The sequence below is a fragment of the Podarcis tiliguerta genome (genome assembly GCF_965153285.1).
Source record: "Podarcis tiliguerta genome assembly, chromosome: 4".
NCBI classification, from domain to species: Eukaryota; Metazoa; Chordata; class Lepidosauria; order Squamata; family Lacertidae; genus Podarcis; species Podarcis tiliguerta.
The window spans coordinates 62,289,185-62,309,882 of record NC_139537.1 but is presented as its reverse complement, the minus strand read 5'-3'; the positions used below and the strand labels follow the sequence as shown (position 1 = coordinate 62,309,882).

Genomic DNA, 20,698 nt, shown 5'->3' with positions numbered 1-20,698 from the left:
TGGGTCTCCCATAGAGAGTCACATTCAAAACCTAGGTAAGCAGTTAAGTCTGTTCAGTGCTTGGATGGGTTCCTGCCTAGAAGCCACATGGACACCAGGCCACCTTGAATTCCACAATAGAAGAAATGTGAGATATAATACAAGATCCATGTCAGAATTTAAGAAACCAAAGTGGAGCACCATTTTGCTGGGCAGCCTTCTGAGCTGCAGCGACTGACTGATGAAAACTTAACTGATTGAAAAGATTAGACTTCTTACCACCAGCTTTTACAGGACTATCTGCTAAATTCAAAGCATGCTAGATCTTTGAAGAGGTAGCCAAGTTTTAGAAAGGAGCCTGTTATTTGTTTGTTTGTTTGTTTGTTTTGTTTTGTTTCTCTGCCCACACAGAACAGTCCAAAGCATTGGTGGAACTGGCCTGAGTCCCAAGTCCCCTGGTTAAAAGCAGAACCTCAAGTATCCGGCAACACGCTCCATGATTGTGTAATTTGTCTCTTGTGCTTGGATCCGCCTCGCAGCACCAATCCAACAGGTTTAAACGACATAAAGAGACATGTAAAGACGCAACGAAAAAAAAGCATTATTTTGGAATCAAAATATGCACCTCTGCATATTTAACCAAGTAACATTAGCCTCGCAGGAGACATCACCATTTTACACTCCCCTTTCCAGTGAACACCAAAGACAGCCTTGTTTTACAACCAAGGAGACCATACACCATTAAAGCACTAAAAGGTTTCGTCTGCTGGTAAAAGAGAATACAAAAGCCCTAACAGCACAGCGATCCTTTCCTGACGTTTTACTGCCCGCCTCGTGTTTCCTATGACAGCGAGTCAGCAAAGGAGCGTTATTGATGCCTGGGTAAAGAAGACCCACACGCCCAAACGTTGGCTTTCGTCTAGTTTCTCCCTCCGATTTGATGTGCTATCCTTGACCTTCCCCAATTACCAGCAACAAAGCTCTCCTGCAAAAAAAAACCAAACCCCCCTACATCTTCCAGGCCATCCTCTTCCTCGCCTCGGGTGAGGCCTCCTATCATCCTTACAATAGACTCTCCAGTACAACCCCCCCCCCCCCATCACCACCACCACCAAGGCTTGGTTCTGGCGCCTTCCCGGCTTCGGCTATGCTACGATACCGAGCGCGCCCGCTTGCCAAATGTCACCGCACACACCCACCCCTTGCAAATAAATCACGCTGCCACACGGAGACTGGCGGCGGCGGCGGCAACACCACGTTGCAGCATGGAGGGCAAGGAGCACGGAAGGGCACCTGCCCGGCCCCCTCGCAGCTTTCACCCGCCCTCCACTGAGGTGGGTGGCTGGGTGTACAAGGAAGGAAAGCAGCAAAGAGTCTTCTCTGCAAAGTAAAAAATACAAAAATAAAAAAGCAAGCCAAGCACCTTCCCACAAACCACACCTGCTGGGTCACACACACACACACACACACACACTCTCATGTCCTACCTGACGCCCGTGGGTACGAGGGAGACGTCCGCGTTGGCCCCGGCTCCGCCATCTTCCTCCTCCTCCTCCTCCTCCGGCGCGCTAGCTGCGGTTTACTTTCCTCCGCGGCTGGGCACGGGAGCTGGAGAGAATAATGCTTTGCCGCACAGGCGCACTGCCCGCTTCGGCACGACACCTGACGCTGCCTTGTGGCGCTGGGGAGGCGGGAAAAGGCGAAGGAGTGCCGGGGCTGAGGAGAGAGGCGGGAAGGGCCGTTTGCTGCTCGCTACGACGGCTTGTGTGGAAAAAAATAAAGCGGGGCGACCACGCCGCTCCCGGCGCCTCCCAGGTGCTCGTTGCCTCTTTCTCGCTCGCGCTCTGGCGAACGTGTGGCAACCTGCTCTCGCGCTCCCTTCACGTTCTCCTATTCCTCCTTTCCCCGCCCGGGGCGAGCAGGCAGCCGCGCCTGTTCCACGGGCTCGTCGAGGTTGCGCCCAAGGAAAGCCGCGCGCGCGCGCCCCTCTCCAACCCTAGGAGATGGAGCTGCTGCTCCTCCTGGGACCAGGCGAGCGCGTTTAACGCCCAGGGTGGCCGCGCTGGGAGGGAGGGAGGCGCAGCTTCTTCCCTGCGGGCTAGTGGGCTGTTTCCTTGAAGGGCCGCGCGCAACCCGGGCTTGAAGAAGCACGTGCCTTCTTTCCGCTCAATGGGAAGTTTAAAACAAAACAGGCAGGCGAGGAGAGATGGGAAGCGGCGCGTCCTAAGCCAGGAGACGTGTTGGGGCAGAAGCGCTTCCCTCTCGGGTTTGGAGTCTTCCAAAAAAACAAGGTTTATTGCGCTTCGCACACGATTATGGTTAGTTATTATGGCACTGCCCACAAGCTTTCCTTCTGAATAACTGAGTTTTGGGAGGATTTTCCCCAAGCCACGAACTATACAATGCAGAGTGAATCCCAGGTGTACACAGTGGGAACATTTCCTGAGGATAGTCTTACATGTCTGACCTCGGAGAAGCACCCCATTGCCAGCTGCCTTTTCCTGTTGACTCAGAACTGAGGCTGCAAATTTGAAAGAAGTCCCATCGGAGTCAATAGGCCTTACTCCCTCGTAAGTGGGTGAGGACTGAGTCTCTGCGAACAAGGAGGAGAGGATCTCATCCACTTTGGTTATTTAACGTGCCAGCACCAGGGGAAACATAGCTATGAACTATCTGCAGGCAGGAGCCAAACAAAGTGAAGGAATCGGAGCCCAGAAAGCACAAGTAGCTCCTTCCCGCAATGCCTCTCTTGCCAAAAAACGCTCCCCACCCCACAAAAGGCAGTCACCTCGTGCCAGAAAAACTAATTGCTGGATTTACTTGAAAGGCAGCACAAGAAATTACCTCACTGCATTTTAAGCCAGTAATGTGTACATACCGTAAGATTTTGGAGCAAAAGCCCATTCCTTAATGTTAACTAACCCTATGTATAACTGGAATGATGACAATCCTACCTTACCTTTCCGCCTCATTTTCCTCCTCTTCTGGTTTCACTTGTGTTTTAAATTGTAACCCTCTTGTACTAGAGAGTGACCTCTCATTCTTTATTAAATGCCATCTACTGTACATGGATGGCACTTGACTTAATACTAAAACACATTGCACAGCTTTGGGGCATTAACAATTCTGAAGCATTTTATAAGGAACAGTCTCTCTTTGGCAGGAATTTACAAATGTCCAAAGCTTATTTCAAGTGTGGTGTGAAAACTTCAATTCCTAATTCAGGTTGCTTATGCACCTACTTTGAATAAGGAATGGGGATCCACTTTCAACTTCATAAGGGATCCCCTCAACAGAGTTGGATTTGGTACAGAGCTGAAATTGGAAAGGAAGACAAGTAACCCTTCTCATTGTGAGCAGAACTGGCTTCTATTTGTAGATGGAGCAGTTTGAATCCTAGCCAAAATATAATGAATTATTGAAGATTCTTTGTGTAGATATTGGGAACTCACTATACATTACACAATCTTCTAATGTGGCTCAAGGTCTCCTAAATGAGCCCCATGGGATGAGAATTACCATATTTTTTCCTATTAATTTTTCAGCCTTAGGCCATTTTACTACATGCAACAATCCATTTGTTAATTGATTTACATGATCAAGCTTTTCCATAGGTTTCTGTGCATAGCTGAGAGAAAACTATCACTTTCCACCAAGTAGTTAGGATTAATTGAAACATTCCTTGCTAGAATTAAGTACTGTAAGTACTGTAAACCTTTTGCTTGTCTACAAAATGACGCAAAAGTGTGGCAAAAACAGTAGATTTATCTTGCACTCATGCTGATCTTAAAATGGGAGTGTTTATTGGGAAATGGCAGGAAGTTTATACAGGAAAATATCACCTTCTCCCGATCATTGCAAAACTATGCTCCAAATTTATAGCGGACCTTTGCAAGCTCAGAAGTATAGACATGATTTTAATTTTTTTATAATGAAAACCCTAAGCCTGAAAAAATATAAGTAACACAGGTCTGTACAAACGCCTAGGCTTAAGGGGTCAGTAACCTAAATTATTAATACCAATATAGATTCACTTCCTACAAAAGAAATTAGACCCTGTGTGTCTTTGCTGGATTAGTTTCATAGTTGTGTTTTCTTGTGAGAAGTTACCAATTTTAACCAAGGAACGTAATCCAGTGTTGTACAAGTTTAAGTTTGCTGGCACAATGGAACTTCACAATCCTCTTCTCTATCCTACAGACTTCCTAGAGCCCCCAAAAATTGTTCTAGAGAGTCCCACAACGTTTTGGAACAGATTTTGAGAGCTCTGAAGTGGGAAGATATGAAGTTCTGTGTGAACAGAAATGTTCTGCTCATGTACAGACCATGCTGGATACAACCCAAAATGTTTTCACAGTATAGTCCTGCACTTATTGGCAGGAGTTCTACAATCTTGGACAAGTTCCATGCAGCTTCTCCATGCAGTGGTTATAACGTGTACAGCTGTTCAGCATATGGATTACCAGCATTGCATAGCAACTCTCTACAGTATGTCAAGGAGTAACATTGTTGACCCCAAACAAGATTAAGGGCTGTAGTAAAGTCACCACATTAGCACAGTACAAAAAGACTTCCTTCTCCCTCCATGCCCATCCCCAAATCTGTTCTGAGGGCTCCTCCAAACCTCTGGAGCAGATTAGGGGTCGAAGATGGGAAGGAAGTTCTGTTGCACAGGTGGAAGCCCTTGAACCAATGAGACAACTGTTGGATACACCCCTAAGTGTTTGTTCTTTGATAAATGAACCTACTGCAGAGGAAGGAAGATCAAATTACCTGGGCCGTCCCTTTCTAGCTTTATACTGTACTACAAATTCATAAACTCTCCACAACCATTCCCACCTACATTTGTAGTCATTCTATAAATTTATCTACTATTTTCTAATATTTTCAATTAATAAATACTGGAGTTCATTAATTCAGCCTCCCAATAGAATATATTTATTTGTATCACAATGGACAGAAAGAACCAATTAGAGTAGGTATTATGTAATGGCTACAAGTGGCAACTGGGAGGTTTCGGTTCAAGTCAGCACCATTCCACATAATTGCCAATATATATATATTCATCCTTAATCCACTCTCATTGTGAATGCAGTATGTTTGAAGGGGAAGGGGATCTGAGGGCAGATAAGCAACTGGAAAAGAGAGTAATTGTGATTATTGAGTAGGGGAAGCCACCAAAAGGGACAGCTAAACTTCTGCTATACCCAAAAGTTAATAATTCATACTAATACAGTTCTAGGTCTGTTAGCAATTTAAGTTAGGTCTGCTTTTTCATTCATAGAAAACATTTTGTACAAGTACAAGTTCCAGTAATCCTCAAACCTAAGCCGCAGTAACAACTTATATGATCCATGTATATTTCACAACACTGGAGATTGTAGGAACTATATGCATGAGCTCATATTTTACACTTTAGATTGTTCATGAGAAGACACAACTCACATTTGCAAACCCGTTATAAGAGCTATATGTTGAGAAATAGCATTGCTGTAAGAACTACTCCTGTGTTAGACAATTTGGATGCACTACCAAGTGGTTACTTCATTTCAGACAACACTGCTATTTAACAGGGTTTCATGTCTTTTTAATTAAACCACCATAATGAACTTAGGTACATAGTCTCAACTATACATTACCAGCATACTGGATTATTCCTTGGCATTAGCTTTTTCGTTCTCAACAAGGAAACAGGTTATATTCATGCCCTTAAAAATCAAACTACTGTTAGAACTGAATACATGCACAAACTTTACATCTTGTAAAGAGGAGGAAAAGTCAATTTACATCAAGCCAACCAACCAAGCTTATGTTGCTGTGATGATCAAATGGGTTAATTCACATACTGCCCTGAATTCAGTTCCTTGAAGGAAAAGTGGGATAAATGAGTCATCAACATCACACAGCTGCCCTGATGCTAGAAATTACTTGCTGGATCATAGCTAGTGATTGGATCATAACCAGAAGTGGGAGCTTAAGTTAGAAGATGTGGTAGAACTCAGTGGCAAATATGTAAAGCAGGAGTGGGAAGCCTGTGGTCTTCCAGTTGTAGTCCAACAACATGTGAGGACCACTGGTTCCCTAATTTTAACATATAAAACCCAAGGTCCAACCCCTGATATCTCCACAGTTTTAAAAAAAGAATTTGAGGCTGTTTTGAGAGTCAGAATTAGGACAGAGAAATACCCGTTATCTAACACCACATTAATTTGTTTTTTTTTAGGATTTAATTTTTTATTGTTAAGAAAATATTTATTTTTAAAAAACCTTTATCTTTCCCTGGGAGAAATCTGACAGGAACGGGAGAGCATCTGGTTTAGGATGAAATGAGGATGAGAATGTGTAAATGTCCAAATCGGAACAGAGTAGAAATAGTCAATGGCAGTGCAGTGGGATGATAGCCAGCCAGAAGTCCATAGCCATAAAGGAAAAATCCACATGACACAGACATTTGGAGAGGGACCCTACGTATTGAAAGAATGAGTGGAATAGAGTTCCATCTTTATTTAAATCCAATAGGAAGGGAAAGGTGTTGCTCTGGAATATGGTCAAAAAATTAAAAAGGGGATACAACTCCCCAGAACCATTGTGTGTGAGTGATAATAGCAAGCCTCCAAAGTTATTTAGTACTGAAAAAGTACTAACATTCCCCTGAGCAAAAGGCCCAGGGTGATCTGGGACCTAGCTACTTGGTCCTAAAACTGACCAGATGGGAAGTGACACAGAACTTAATCTTAAGTAGCACCCAGGACCTGTTGAGAGATGCAAGTGTTAAACCATTTGGAAACTACAGTACTACAGCTCTATCAAATTCATTATATATTGAAACAGACAATTGCCAAGAAAGTCCAACAGAAGCATTATTTGAACACTGTAGAAGTTTGTTGAGGGATTAGTGGGGGAAAAAGTTTGAAAATGATAGTTAAGAGCTGGCTTCCTCAAACTCTGCCATCCAGATGTTTTTGGTCTACAACTCCCATGATCTCTAGCTAGCAGAACCAATGGTCAGGGGTGATGGGAATTGTAGTCTCAAAACATCTGGAGGGCTGAATTTGAGGAAGCCTGGTCAAGAGGGTCAAATCTCTCTAAGTGGCTTGGGAGCTATTAAAACACAATACACAGAAATTCAGCTAAAATATATACCACAGATCTGCAAAGGTATGACCAAAGCTATGAGGATGCCAAAGGGTTAACAACCAGAGACGAGAGGCAAAAAGACACTCTTCAGAAAACAGAAGAGTTGCCTAAATGAGGATAACAAAAAGAAACACAAACTTTGGCAAAAGAAATACAAGCAGACAAAAAGGAATTAAAAGGATTATGAGGATTGTATTGCTAGAAACATTAAGACCAACAATAAAACATTTTATAAATACATTAAGAGACATTCTAGGGAGACAGTTGGACCTTCGCACAACAAATGAGTCCAAGGTGTGCTAAAAGAGGAAAAGGAGATTGCAGGGAACCTAAATCAATCCTTTGCATCTGTTTTCACTGCCAGGTTGTAGAGCAGATCCCTGTGTCTCATAATGGAGAAACATAAGTACGGTAGTGGGGATTTCCTGAAGAAATTTGTATTGGGACCTGTGCTTCTTAGCTTGTGCATTACTGATCTAGAGTTAGGGGTGAGCAGCAAGGTAGCCAAATATACTGAGGCACCAAAATATTTAGCGCTGCAAACCATGTCAGATATTGAGACTCCAAAAGAATCTCTTCAGACTGGGGAAATAGGCACTAAAATGGCAAATGTAGTTCAATGAAAAGAATGCATACAAAGATTATGCATACTATGGCAAATATATGTAAATATATCTCCTCACTTCACATACATGAATGGCGTCTGAACTGGCATAGCCTGACCAGGAAAGAAATCTTGCGACATAGTGGATAGTTCAATGAAAATGTCAACCCAATGTGAAATAGCTGTGGAAATGGTGAATTCTGTGTTAAGGATCACTAGGAAAGGGATCAAAAATAATGTATTTATACAAATCTATGGTGCAACCACACTTGGAATACTTGCACAGTTCTGGTCAGTGCATCTCAAGAATATTTTACAACTTGATATGGTACAAAAAGGGGGGGGCAGCCAAAATCATCCATGGGGCTGGATCAACTGCACTATGAAGAAAGATTACACATAGGGTTTTTTTAGTTTGGAAAATGGGCAAACAGGCAACAAACACACAACAGAGGTGTATAACATTATGCATTGTGTGGAGAAAGTAGATGTAGAGAAGCAACAGCAGGGAGAGGGTTGCTTTTCTTACATCCTGCTAGTAGGCATCTGATTGGTTGCTGTGGGAAGCAGGATGCTGCACGAGACAAGTCTAGCATATATTCTTATTCCAGCATTATCAGAAACATTGTCAGTGGCAAGACTTCCATGATCTCATGTCCATTAAATGCTTCTAACCAAGCATGCACCTTGTAATGTTGTTAAAAAGTATGCTTAAATTGTTGTCTTAAATCAGTCTAAGACCAAGAAGCCAATCTATCCCACACATAAAATATACAATGTGTGCAACACACTGTACACACAGCTATATAGGTTTTGTGAATTTTAACCCCCCCACACCTCTTTCCTCCCTCGTTTACAAAGGATAAAATACACACTAACACCAAAACGTTTACTTCATCTGATATCAAATACTCACAAGGCAAGCAATATACGAACTTCAGTAACTTTGAGCAGAACCTCCATCCCACCAACTTCAAAACTCAATGAGCAGAGGCCAATTCAACAATATTGTATATGTGTGGTTAGACACAAGTGTGGCTGAATGCAGTTCCAGTTCTGAAGTTCTTATTTTCTCAGTTAAGAAACTTTAGCTGCGTAACAAAATTTAAGAACTTGAGTGTTCTATGAAAACTGCTGCAGACAAATCAGTTAGTTAACAGGAATTAATTATCCTCGGTTAAAATAGAGATACAGCACTAAGGAAACACAAACCAATCTAGCACTTTTAAATATTATTAGGACTATGTTAGTCTTTATTGAACTTTTTAGGTGTGCTACTCCCACTCAAACTGAAAATGCTCATTCAATTTGTTTCTCAACTGGTTAATTTCAGATAGAAATTTTCAGAACTTAACATTCATCTCATTTATAGTCTCAAATTCAAAAACCTTTATTCAGTTGTACCTCATAATTGATGGAATTGAAAGTGAAAACCTTCTTTAAACGTAATGGGTTTGATCAAACACTGCAGTTCCATTCACACAACAGACTTCAGCATGCACAATGGAACTTTATTCCCAGTTGCCTACCCCCCCCCCCCCAGTGCACTATCAAAATCTGCTCCAGAGATAGGCAGACTCTCCAGAGCGGAGGTGCAAAGGGGGGGGGGGGGAGAAAGTTCTGCTTCACACAGAAATCCGCTTGTGCAGTGTTGGATACAACTGAGCATTTTTCCTCTTTATTATTGAAGTGTAAGAATGTTCTAAATCAATAGTTCCCAATTAGCTAAGTACCGCAGACCCCATTTTTCAAAAGCCAAACTGTGGACCCCGTACTTTGAAAATACTGATATCTCTATGGTAGTTTTTGCTATGTGAATGGTGCCAGAAATCTCCTGGGTGGATTACGCAGACCCCCAGGGTCCATGGACCATTCTTGGGAACAAATGTTCTAAATCAATTGAAATCCATTCTCCGAAGGGACTGGACTCCAGAGGGAATCCCTCCCCAATAGACCTCAGCACCACCTCATATGATGTTTAAAAAGTTTCTCCAACTCTCCAGAACACCTTTTCAGGAGGCACCAGGAGTCAAAGATGGAGGAATCAGCATAAGCCATACTGTGACTAGAGTTCTGCTCTTGGGAACTCAGGATCTAACCTAAATATGTATAATATAATAAATGTTGAACTTTTAAGGTAAGGGCAAAAGCACCTGTTAAAATGTTAAGTTACAATATAACATTGCAAGCCATTCCGTTTAATTAAAAACTTAAATTTGGTGTGGCTACTATTTTAACTTCTGCATTACCACTTCCGCATAGGGAACAGCTATTCAAACATACATAATTTTCAAAATAAAAAATTATCTCCCCTCACTATGGCAAATTTATCTGTGAAAGAGGAAATTCAATATCAAAACCAGTATAAAAATAACATGCAGCTAAAACTTAAAAAGCAGATTTAGGCATTATGAATTTTATAGACAATCTCTGCCTTTTCTATTTTCAAAATGTTACAATTTGATTTCAAGGGGTATTAGGAAAAAACACTGCACTGGCAGACTGGGCACTAGCCTGCACATTCAATCAAAATTCCATGATAATTATAGGGCAATATTTTTTATTATTATTTCAAAACAGATTGAGTGAAGTTTAGTGGTGAAAAAAGATGAAGCAAATGAGGGAGTTTAAGGAAGTGTATTTACACACAGATGTAAAGGTCTAATTGGTAAAGAGGCAAAAATAGTTGTAATATTTCATTTAACTTTTCAGAGTCCAACATCATCTGTTTTTAAAAGAAATATAAATACTTCAACATTGGACAATATATTGGTTTGGTGTAACTACAAATGTTATGCAGTTTCAGTCATCTTTAAGGTATGGACTTGAAAACAAAATAATTATTGAGGTGGAGTTGGAATGTATTCCTCAGTTCCATTTAGATCTGCAAGTGAAAGAAAAGTATGAAGAGTCAAGAATTACAATTTCACTATAGCATGTAAAATATAATCTATGATAAGCTTAATATCTTGAGTCGCTTGAGTTGCTGTTCTTCGTTGCTCTTTTATCATGACTATGCATGACAGGCAAAATTTTATTCCACTGACATCAAGGATCAAAAAGCTTTTGGCTTCAAATTGACTATAGCTAAAGAACATTGGATAACTTTCCATCTCTGTATGGCTAGCTAATGTAACAATGTTAATTTCCAGTTATTCATATCCAAAACGCTTAGATCTGAAGTATAAAGGCACATATGTTCATGAACAGAAATGGATCACTGATCAATTGGTTGAGTACTAAAACACCACTAGATAAGCTTTGAAACACATAGTTAAGCTTCGTCTTTCATGAAACCACTTACTGACATGCTTGAGGAAAGGGTGTTTATTCTGGCAGGTAATAATGCCCAGAGGCCTGATGACCAGCACTCTACAATCCTGCTTGTCCCTCTTGCTATGTTAAGAGGTTAACCAAGCTCTGGGAAGTGAGTTCTCTGGAATTCTCTTCCTTTAGAAGTGAAGCAGGCCCCAGCATTGTTGTGAAAACTTCTCTCCAAACCCGTGCCAAATTATTTTGTTTTTGCAGTTTATAGTAATTAAAGGCTGGCAGAAAAACTTGGGAGTGGATATGCTCAAAATGTATTTCGACTAAACTGCCCTGACACAAAAGAAATCAGTGGGCTTGGGCGCCCCTAATTATTCTCATGATTGCCTCTTAGCCTAGTGGGGATTAGTGGGGACCATCATGGCTGTGAATTCTGGAAGACCTGCTCCTTGCGGTCCTTTTCTCCCCTGGCCTGGGAGGGGGCAGACCAAACTGACTCCAGTTACAAAAGCTGAGGCTGCTGAACAGACTTTCAGGTTGGGACACTGGTTTTCTTGAGGGGGAAGGGAGGGTCGATGCTATTATTGATATTAATCTTTTATATCTTTGTGTATTTTTTGATGTGTTTTATGTATTGCTTATGACAACTTTTGTTATATTTGTGATTACAGGTGGTAACCATTTCACGCGGAGGTGCTTGCACCCATTCTGCCTTGGTGATTGCATGTCAATTCAATGCGCCTAAAATGGTTGCCACTTGTATGTTAAATTTCAGCCTTGAGCATGGTTTTAACTATGGAAAGGCAGCATGCAAATAAAATGGTTTATGTATATGCTGCTGAATGGGAGCTGGAAAACAACAAACCAGGACTATTTTTGAAAATCTACATCGTCTACTTAAGTACAATTTACCTGTTAGAGAAGTGAAGGTAGTGTTTTAACTTAAAAAGAGACACGAAGGGAACTCAAATTTGTGGGGGAGCAATGCCATCTGCACTATAAGTCATTCTTTCTCCTTAATTCTGTGGAGGGCAGGGCATTCTTGCTCAGTGGAAAAGGAAAGGCTCTCTACATTTACGCCAAACCATTATTCTACATTTTATGCTTACCAGGCTCAGTTACAATTTGCAGACCCCTGGCCAAGCAATATAACTTGAGTGGAATGTTACAAAGTGTTAGCATACTCTACCCTTGAACAACCATCATAATACTTTCCATGTACTTACATCATCAATATCTTCATCATCATCTCCAATATCATCAAATTGGATTTCATCATCATCACCAGGCCCAAATGTATCGGTTTCATTAATTTTGGCTAGTAGAAATTAAAACAAAATAGAAACACATTTTAGCAGCTGTTTTACTGTGAGTCCCCCCACCTCCGTTATTTGTAACAGCTTCTGAAATGACCCAAGGAAATTCTTACCATGCTCTGGAAGTTCTCCATATGCCTTCAGACTTCTGGCTTCATCTGCATTGTACTTTAGAATGACGTCAGCCTTGTTATCCTAAATAATATTAAGTTACTAGTAAGTAGTATTTCGGGGGGGGGGGGATAATCCAGCTCAAAACTTACTTTAACTGGACATTTAAATTGTTATTTCAAGCCCTATATATTGAAGTCAACCTCCTTGCCCCGTTATAGACCAATTTTTGCTGACAGAGCTTATTTCAGCAGAGGCATGTACTTTTCAAGTTTATATACTAAAAACAGTTTCAGTACTAAAAATTATTATTAGAAGACCTGGAAGTGAGAGGGGAGGAGAATGAGCTATGTACTATAAAGCTCAACTCGTAGGTGCTACAAGTCAAGCTACACTTTTTCAGCCACATCATCTCTGCTACTTTTGACTCTTAAGAAGCTCCAAATTAATTATATTTATGAACCAAAGTGTGTCTAAAATTGGTAATTTACTAACTTTGCTATTGCTTGATTCTACCCCACTTCCTTTATGTTGAGCCTACTATAGGAACTGGATAGACTGATGGTCTGTGGTAGCGCTCCTGCCTTCCTAGTTGTGCTAGAAAATGTCTCCTTCTCACCTCATCCTCTGCAGAGACAGGTAGGTATATGACACAGCTAGGCCATACTCAAACACACACACAGACCACTGCGTGACTTGAAGCTTTACCAAATGAACAGAGGACAGGAACAATGAATGAAGGGGCGGATGGTTCACTACTGCATAAGCAGTGCTACAATGTGGGGTTCTCCCCACATCTTCCAATGTAGTCACATTTTCCAATATGTGGGCAGTGAGGCTATAACCTCTTGAGACGATCCTTGCCCAAAACTCTTAGCCAAGACAGAAGCTGAATGGATTAATTCCACAGAAATGAGAGAAGAGATGTCTTCTCTTACCAGCTATGTCCGAGATTCAGCATTTATTAGTTTTTTTTAAATACGAAGTTATCAAAGCTGGGGAACTTGGGCTTTGTACAAAGCATGCTTTAGCACGTATTCCATACATTTTAGTTATCCCTTTCCCTTCTTCCTAAGGGGAAGTCATTGGTTTGTTTTTGTTTTTATTATGTATTTTGTGTTTTTACCTTGTGAACCACCCTGAGATCTACAGAAGAAGGGCAGTATACAAATTTAAAAACTAATAAGAATAAAGTGCCAGCAGGTGTGGGTAGGTTTATAAAATATGGCCCATACAGGAGATCAAGGTGTTTGGGCTTTTAATGTTTACACCAGCAACTCAGGTTTTTGGGACTCCTCATTTGCAGTTACAAAAACCAAGAAAAGAAAGAAAAACAACAATATTTACCTGGTAATCTCTTAAACCCACCAGTATGATATCTGATGTATTTATCCAAACCTAAAATTCAAACAAATAATTAAGGAAAACCTACAAACCCAAGATTCTTCCTCATTAACAATCTAACAACAATAATATCATTGGATTTTTTGAACTTCAAAATAAAAAAAAGAAGTCGCTCACAACGTAGAGAAGAGCAGAACCAAGAAAGAGCTTGAGGGAAGTTGGAAGAAATATAATCAAAGGTGGCAGGAAAGTAGATATGGAGATATAGAGGAATCACTACAAATATTTGTTGTTTACTCTGAAATTCATTAGTTAACTTCAATCACAGAGTCCATTCTAGCAAATCTTTGGAAACATTGGTTGAAAATACGTACCTTTTTTCTTAACTTTCCTCTGATGTGACATAACCTCTTTACACCATCAAAACATAATGCCTCCAGTCTGCCATTTCCCAACATTTTGATAACCTGGGCATACTCTGAAAGACATGAAACGGCAGTTGAACCTTGACAGTTGTATGCATAACCAAAAGAGGGAGCAAGCTTGTTTTCTCCTGCTCTGGAGGGTAGGACTGGAACCAATGGCTTCAAGTTACAGGAAAGGAGATTCTGACTAAACATTCGAAAAAACTTTCTGACAGAGCTGTTCAGCAGTGGAACAGACTCCCATGAGAGGTGGTGCACTCTTGGAGGTTTTTAAGCAGAGGTCATCTGTCATGGAAGCTTTAGCTGAGATTCCTACATTGCAGGGCACTGGACTAGATGACCCTTGGGTCCCTTCCAACTCAAAGAGTCTATGACTCAATGAAAACGTATGTCCCATTTAATAAATCAGAAGCAAAATGTCAGATTTTTCACAGCTGCTTGAGTTTAAAATGTCTCAACACAAAAAATGGATCCAGCCACCAAAAATATATGACTACATTCAGTACTACCAGATTACTAAATCCACAAGCTGAGCCTTGTATCATAAAACTCCTAAGTGGTCAACATTAAATAAAATATACATTAAAATTATTGATCAATCAGTTTAAAAAAATAATGTGTTTTTCAAAAAGAAAATATGGCTAATGTAACTAGAAATCCTTTCCACAAACTACTGTATTCCCCTAGTTCACCATGCTTGTGTGCTGATTATTTGGTTATGTTTTCTGATTCTCTCTCTCTCTCTCTCTCTCTCTCTCTCACACACACACACACACACACACACAGAATATTAAAAGAAAAATCTTGTTTATCAGATTTTCACTCATTTCAATCTTTTTAAATTTTTCACAAGGCTAATTTAAGTACCATCTGGCATTTAAAATGAAAGCAAATATCTCTGGAGACGCCCAGATTTGTACCAAAATATTATATTTTTCTAAACCCTTCTCCACCCCCTTCTGCCTCTCCTTATATCCTGTATCACACGTTCATTGTTTCTTTTAATTTTGCTCATTGTTTTGTTCATTGTTTCTTTTAATTTTGCATAGAAGCTGTTTTCTTTTGGGGAGGAGAACACGTATCTTTGTACTTCTCGTTTGAATTAAACATGCAAGTTCTGTGTTTTCTCCCTTTCTCAATTAAAGAGAGTTACAAATGTCTCCTCCCAAAGTTTCATGTCCAGAAAACCACGGCAATCCAATGACATTAACCATAAAATGTTACTGCATTCATAGGGGATAACAAAACTGTGTGCCTCACCTTGTCCATCTTCTTTGAACACCAGTTCTCTTTTTTCTGATTCATTCTCATTCTTACCTCGTCTTCTGTTTTTACCTCCCTTACCTAAATTGCAAGAAAAAAATGGAGAACCACAATTCGAAATCCTGCATGAAAAACTGTGTTGAATAAATTAGTGGCATATCAGGCCTCCCAAAAGCTTTTTTTTTTTTAAATAAGAGAATTTGATTTTTTTTTCTGAAATAGCAGATTTTCATCTAACCCACTCTATGTTCCTTGCTCTAAGGCAGTTAATTTTTATTTAAGACTTGGAAGGCGATCTCAGTGCTACAACTAATAGTAACAGCTCCTATGAGCTAATTCAGTAAAATTCAGATACAAAGTATACAAATTCCCCAATAAGGTACAAAATATAGACTATCCCCAATAAAAGTTAACACAACTACTTGTGTTTTGTTTCCAATAAATATCTATAGTTCTGCTAAGGTTTGCAGACATTTTCCCTTCCTCAGATGCATATATTGTAGTTAGCTAACAGAATTAGCTATACTAATACAATTTTCTAGTTTAGTAAGTTGTAAGAGGAAAAGTAGTACGTTAATCATTCAAATCTAGTGCATATTCAAGTATATTACACCAGAAACTTAAATAACCGTGGAAACCAAAGGCAGCTTTATACCAGTCAGAATATAGCTTACATATCATCTACAACACTAACGCCATGTAGAAAATATGGATTAACACCTAATTATAAAGCCATTAATAATAAATCACAGAACAAACACAATCTCCCTCCATTTTCAGTGTGTGTAGTAGCTACTAATGAATATCAAATTAGTAATTTAATGGAATTTATAGTGTAAAAATTATTTGTCCTCTTCCAAAGGCAATGGATGTAACTATTTTGCACATATATCTATGTGTATGTAAGTAAACAGTGACGTAGAACAGGCATAGGCAAACTCCGGCCCTCCTGATGTTTGGGACTACAATTCCCATCATCCCTAGCTAACAGGACCAGTGGTCAGGGATGATGGAAACTGTAGTCCCAAACATCTGGAAGACAGAGTTTGTCTATGCCTGACATAGAACTTCTTGCACTGAAAAGATTTGTATAACACTTTGGAAAACATTCATGCTAACAGTTTATCCTGAATTGTAGGAAAATGTATACTTTGAAGTTCAAAATCAAAATTCAAATTCATCAGCTGTTTAGACTGCAAATCTGATCTCTGTTGATGATTCTGGGAATAATATTTAACTGGAAATTGGGGTAAAAATACTTTTAACTGGATATGTATAGTTAGCTATTTAACAATTTCCATCCTGAAGACTTGACCAGGCAACAACCAAACAGGATGTGACAGCCACTAAACACTTAACCATTTCAAATAAGCAGTTATTCAGCAAGGAAGCTGGGTCTAAGAGAAACACCAAGCACACTTTATTTTCCATTCTGTCTTTTTGAAGAGTATATTTTTGTCCATCTGAGTACAGAAAAACAAAAAAAGGCCAACAGGACCTAAGAAGAATCAAGTGACCAATGTCTTTCAGGGTCTCTGATGCCCCAGGAAAACAAACATAAACCAAATAATCAAAACCAACCCAATAATCATAAGACACAGCAAATGAAAGGGAAGTAAAGGTGTGTACGGGAGGTGTCACAGTCTTAAATCACCAATTCTCGTACAGGTCCCACCCACCCAGACGGCCTAAAAAGGCTGTGTGATCCTACACACACGTGTAGTATTGAATATACGCAATAAATGCAGGACGGTTCTCTTCCAAGACACACACTTGGGAGTGAGCCCACTGAACTAGGCGGGCCTTAAATCCGAATATAAGTACTCTGGTGGGGGAGACTGTAAAGTTGCGAGGGGAGAAAGAAGGGAAGAGAAAAAGACGCGAGAAGGAAGGGTGGCCTCAAGACCCCCGCCTCTCTTCCGAAAGAGGAAGGCGACGCACTTCAACCCCAGCGGTGGGCCAGGCCCAGGGGCGCCGAAGGCAGCGCCTTATCCCGGGGTGGGACTGAGCCTCGAAGGGGAGAGAGGCGGCCAGGGGCGCCGCGTGGAGGCGGAGGTCTGGCCAGGCCTCACCTTTATTCTTCGGCATGGCGGCGGCGGCGGCGTCAGGTGCTGCTTAGCGGGCGCAGCGTCGGCAGAGGCGGGAAGGAAGGAAGCGCGAGCGGGGTCGCCCTCCGCTTTCTTTGAGCTCCTGGCTGAGGTAAGCAGAAGACCGTGTGAGGCGGTGACGCGCGTCTCGCGACAGCGGGAGAAGGGAGGCGAGAGTGCCGCGCGGGCTCCGCCGAATCCCTGCGAGAGAAGGAAGACGAGGGAGAAGCAAGCGTCGTCTCTTCTCCGTCGGCCCCAGAATGCACTTCGCTTGCGCAAGTTCCGCCAACCCGCTCGCGGCCGTCTCTCTAGCGCCCCCTTCTGGTGGGAGGAGCAAGCTGACGGACTAATGTTGTTTTGACGCACGGCGGGGGCGGTTCATTCCCTCCCTGCGTGATTACGGACAGGGAAGTCCCGTGCGTCATTGGCGCGTGAGGAACGGTGCCTGCTCATTGGCCAAAGGCCAGCCTGGCCGCCAACGCAGCCCTCTCTTTCCGCAGCAGCTGGCAAGCATTCAGAGGCAGCCTCTGCCTCCTCAGGGGAGGGCGCCCCGGTCTAGTCGCTTAAGGAACATCTTTCTCTCTTTAATTAATGGCTGTACTTCTTTTCAGTTTTTCTGAGGCTCCTGTGCCATATTGATCCGGCCCCGCGTCACTCACCAGCCATGACTTTTTAAGATTAAAGAGAAATGTAGTGGGGCTTAAATCAGTGAAGAAGGGGTTTAATTTTAAGTGATGTACAATTCTATGATTCTGTTATGATTTATTTGAGATTCCTGCATGGCAGGGGGTTGGACTAGATGATTCTCAGGGTCCCTTCCAACTCTACAGTTCTAGGATTCTATGAAACAATAGGATGAGAGAAGCCAAAAAGCCAAATACATAATGGCTGGAAAGAACTTGGCAAGTCCTATATTCAGATGGTACCGTAAATCATTTTTAACCATCTGAATACAGTATCGGACTTTACTGCCTTGAGTTAAAGCTAATGCAGTTAAGGACCAAACTAGGTTTGTTAGCTCCACATCTGTGCCCATAGGTGTTTCTAAAATCAATTTGCCAAAGGGAGTTAATCTTAATTAATCTAGCATTCTGAGTAGGGGTACTTCCACTATGCTCCCAATAAGGATCAAGGCCCCATGTTAGAAATTAGTAAAAAAAGGTAAAATCCTGACAGTTAAGTCCAGCCTCAGCCACCTATTTATCTACTTGCACTTTTTGGCGTGCTTTCACACTGCTAGGTTGGCAGGAGCTGGGACCGAGCAACAGGAGCTCACCTTGTCATGGGGGTTTGAACCTCCAACCTGATCGGCAGGCCCAAGAGGCTCAGTGGTTTAGACCACAGCGCCTACGAGGAATTAGAATAAAGGGGGAAATATCCCATTCACTTCAATGAGAGCTTCCACCTTCCTGCTACTGTGCCATTGCAGATAGGGATCCAGCAATGGGAAATGATATTCCACTGTGCACTGAAGGACACAGATATAGAGCAAATATACTGTATTCACTCAAGTCTAATGCACCATCAAATCTAATGCGCACCTCAATTTTCAGAACCTTGAAACAAAAAAAAGAGGATTTGCTGGTGAATGTAAATGTGCCATCAAATCTAATGTGTACCTTAATTTTTGGCAATGTAATTTGGCCAAAAAAGATTAACATTACATGCAAGTAAATACAGTAACATCTGGCCCTAACTCTATCTTCTGTGCTCTATTTAATGCAGATTATATTTTTTCAACCACAGGGCAGCTTTCCTTTTCCTCCCCCCCTTTGCCTGACAATTGGAGTGTTCTGAAGAAAGCTTGCTATCTTATTTTTTAATTTGATTGATCCTAATAAATGTATTGTCCCAACTCTGGATTTTGACCTTTCTTTTAGATATAATGCTAATTTGTGGACAGTGAGAAAAATAAACATAGCTCTGTCAGCCTAGATCAGTCATTTTCAAATTCAATTACTCTTGTCCAGCTGATTTGTTGGACAAATGTTTATAGACTGTGGGGTTTTTCATCAGACCTTGAAAAAGAGAAGTTATGGTATATTTTAGAGAACTTTTATCTTGTCCAATGAATCTTGTGAATAAGAAAAGATTTAGGGACCTTTTCTAAAGCCATTCTGTACATAGTACTAGGTCTATAGGGCAATGATTAGGTCCAATATACAACTGAGAACATCAGAGGTGAGATCCCTGTGACCTTTCACACATCGTTGGGCTCCAGTTCCCATCATCCGCAGCCAACATGGCAAAATGTCAAGAAATGTCAAGAAAGATGAGAATCCTGGTTGGCATCCTGGAGACAATGGAAGTGTGCGCCTTCGGGGATCAAGTCAAACCATTGCGAGAGTTGCAGCACCTACTGTGGCTGTAGAGACCAATACGGAGAAGACACATTTTTGTTGCAGATGGGGCAAATGAAGGAGTCCAGTTGTGCTGATGCAGGTGTACTATGGTGTTTCTTTTACTCTAGCAACATCTGGAGGCACCACATTAACTTCCCCTGCTCTAAATAGAATATACTGAACTCTTATCCTGTAGTTGCAGATCACAGAGGCAGATTGCTATGGACTGGCAAACTGCCTTTCAGGGAAGCTTATCCACTATTATCTTATTGAAGATCTGATAAGTTCGAAGAACTCCTGTTCTCTAGCTCAGAATTTGAAAGCCACAGTTCTAAATTATAGCTTCATCCGTTTGCAGCAGCAAAGAGAGATCAGCAGTTGACTGGTTTGGCGAGGCAAGGGCATCAGAAATCCAGTGTCACTGTAGAGGCCTAATTTAGCATACCAGTGTTAACAGTATGTAGCGTGCTACCCCACACCCCAGGTTCCCTGTGGATGGGACTTCGCGCAGCTATGAATACACTTATCAACAACTGAATTGTGTGGTGTGTTTTTTTTTCTTGGTATGTTCCATGCCAGAATATGCAGCACAGGAAGGGAGGTTGGATGGGAGATTTCATACCAATGAAGTTAAACATTTGACTTCTTAAAAACTGGCATTTTGGAAGACAAAGGTTATTTAAACATGTATATAAAGCTTACCAGCAAATGAAAACCCTGTGAATCTTTAGGTGGGTCAGGATCATTGATACTTGATGATCAAATGAATGGATCTCCATTTGCTCATGGTATTTTATTCTCCAGGTTTTCATTTGGCAGGAGG

The 20,698-nt window shown here is 41.3% G+C and overlaps 2 protein-coding genes and 1 long non-coding RNA gene across 7 annotated transcripts in view; 1 reads left to right on the top strand and 2 right to left on the bottom strand.

The window, feature by feature from the left end:
* The window catches only part of MAP7D2 (MAP7 domain containing 2), a 48,016-nt gene extending 46,004 nt beyond the window's left edge, over positions 1-2,012 (bottom strand). For 4 of the 5 annotated variants that reach the window (XR_014510916.1, XM_083439424.1, XM_083439425.1 and 1 more), the window contains exon 1: positions 1,467-2,012. Coding sequence is in view for 4 of the 5 variants with exons in the window: in XM_083439424.1 (XP_083295550.1) it covers positions 1,467-1,518 (52 nt within the window). In the remaining variant the exon portion in view is untranslated. The remainder of the gene's footprint in view (positions 1-1,466) is intronic. The other variant, XM_083439427.1, reaches the window with a different exon arrangement.
* Positions 1,938-6,877, top strand: LOC310677124. Its single transcript, XR_014510941.1, has 2 exons — positions 1,938-2,018; positions 4,189-6,877. It is a non-coding gene; the product is annotated as an uncharacterized lncRNA (long non-coding RNA).
* Positions 5,545-17,944, bottom strand: EIF1AX (eukaryotic translation initiation factor 1A X-linked). The gene is made up of 7 exons (XM_083439486.1): positions 17,519-17,944; positions 15,444-15,527; positions 14,133-14,236; positions 13,762-13,812; positions 12,417-12,498; positions 12,214-12,305; positions 5,545-10,604 (listed from the first exon to the last, which is right to left on the bottom strand). Exons 1-7 carry the CDS (start codon positions 17,532-17,534, stop codon positions 10,599-10,601), a joined length of 435 nt encoding a protein of 144 aa, XP_083295612.1. The 5' UTR covers positions 17,535-17,944; the 3' UTR covers positions 5,545-10,598.
* Between the last annotated feature and the right edge of the window lie 2,754 nt (positions 17,945-20,698).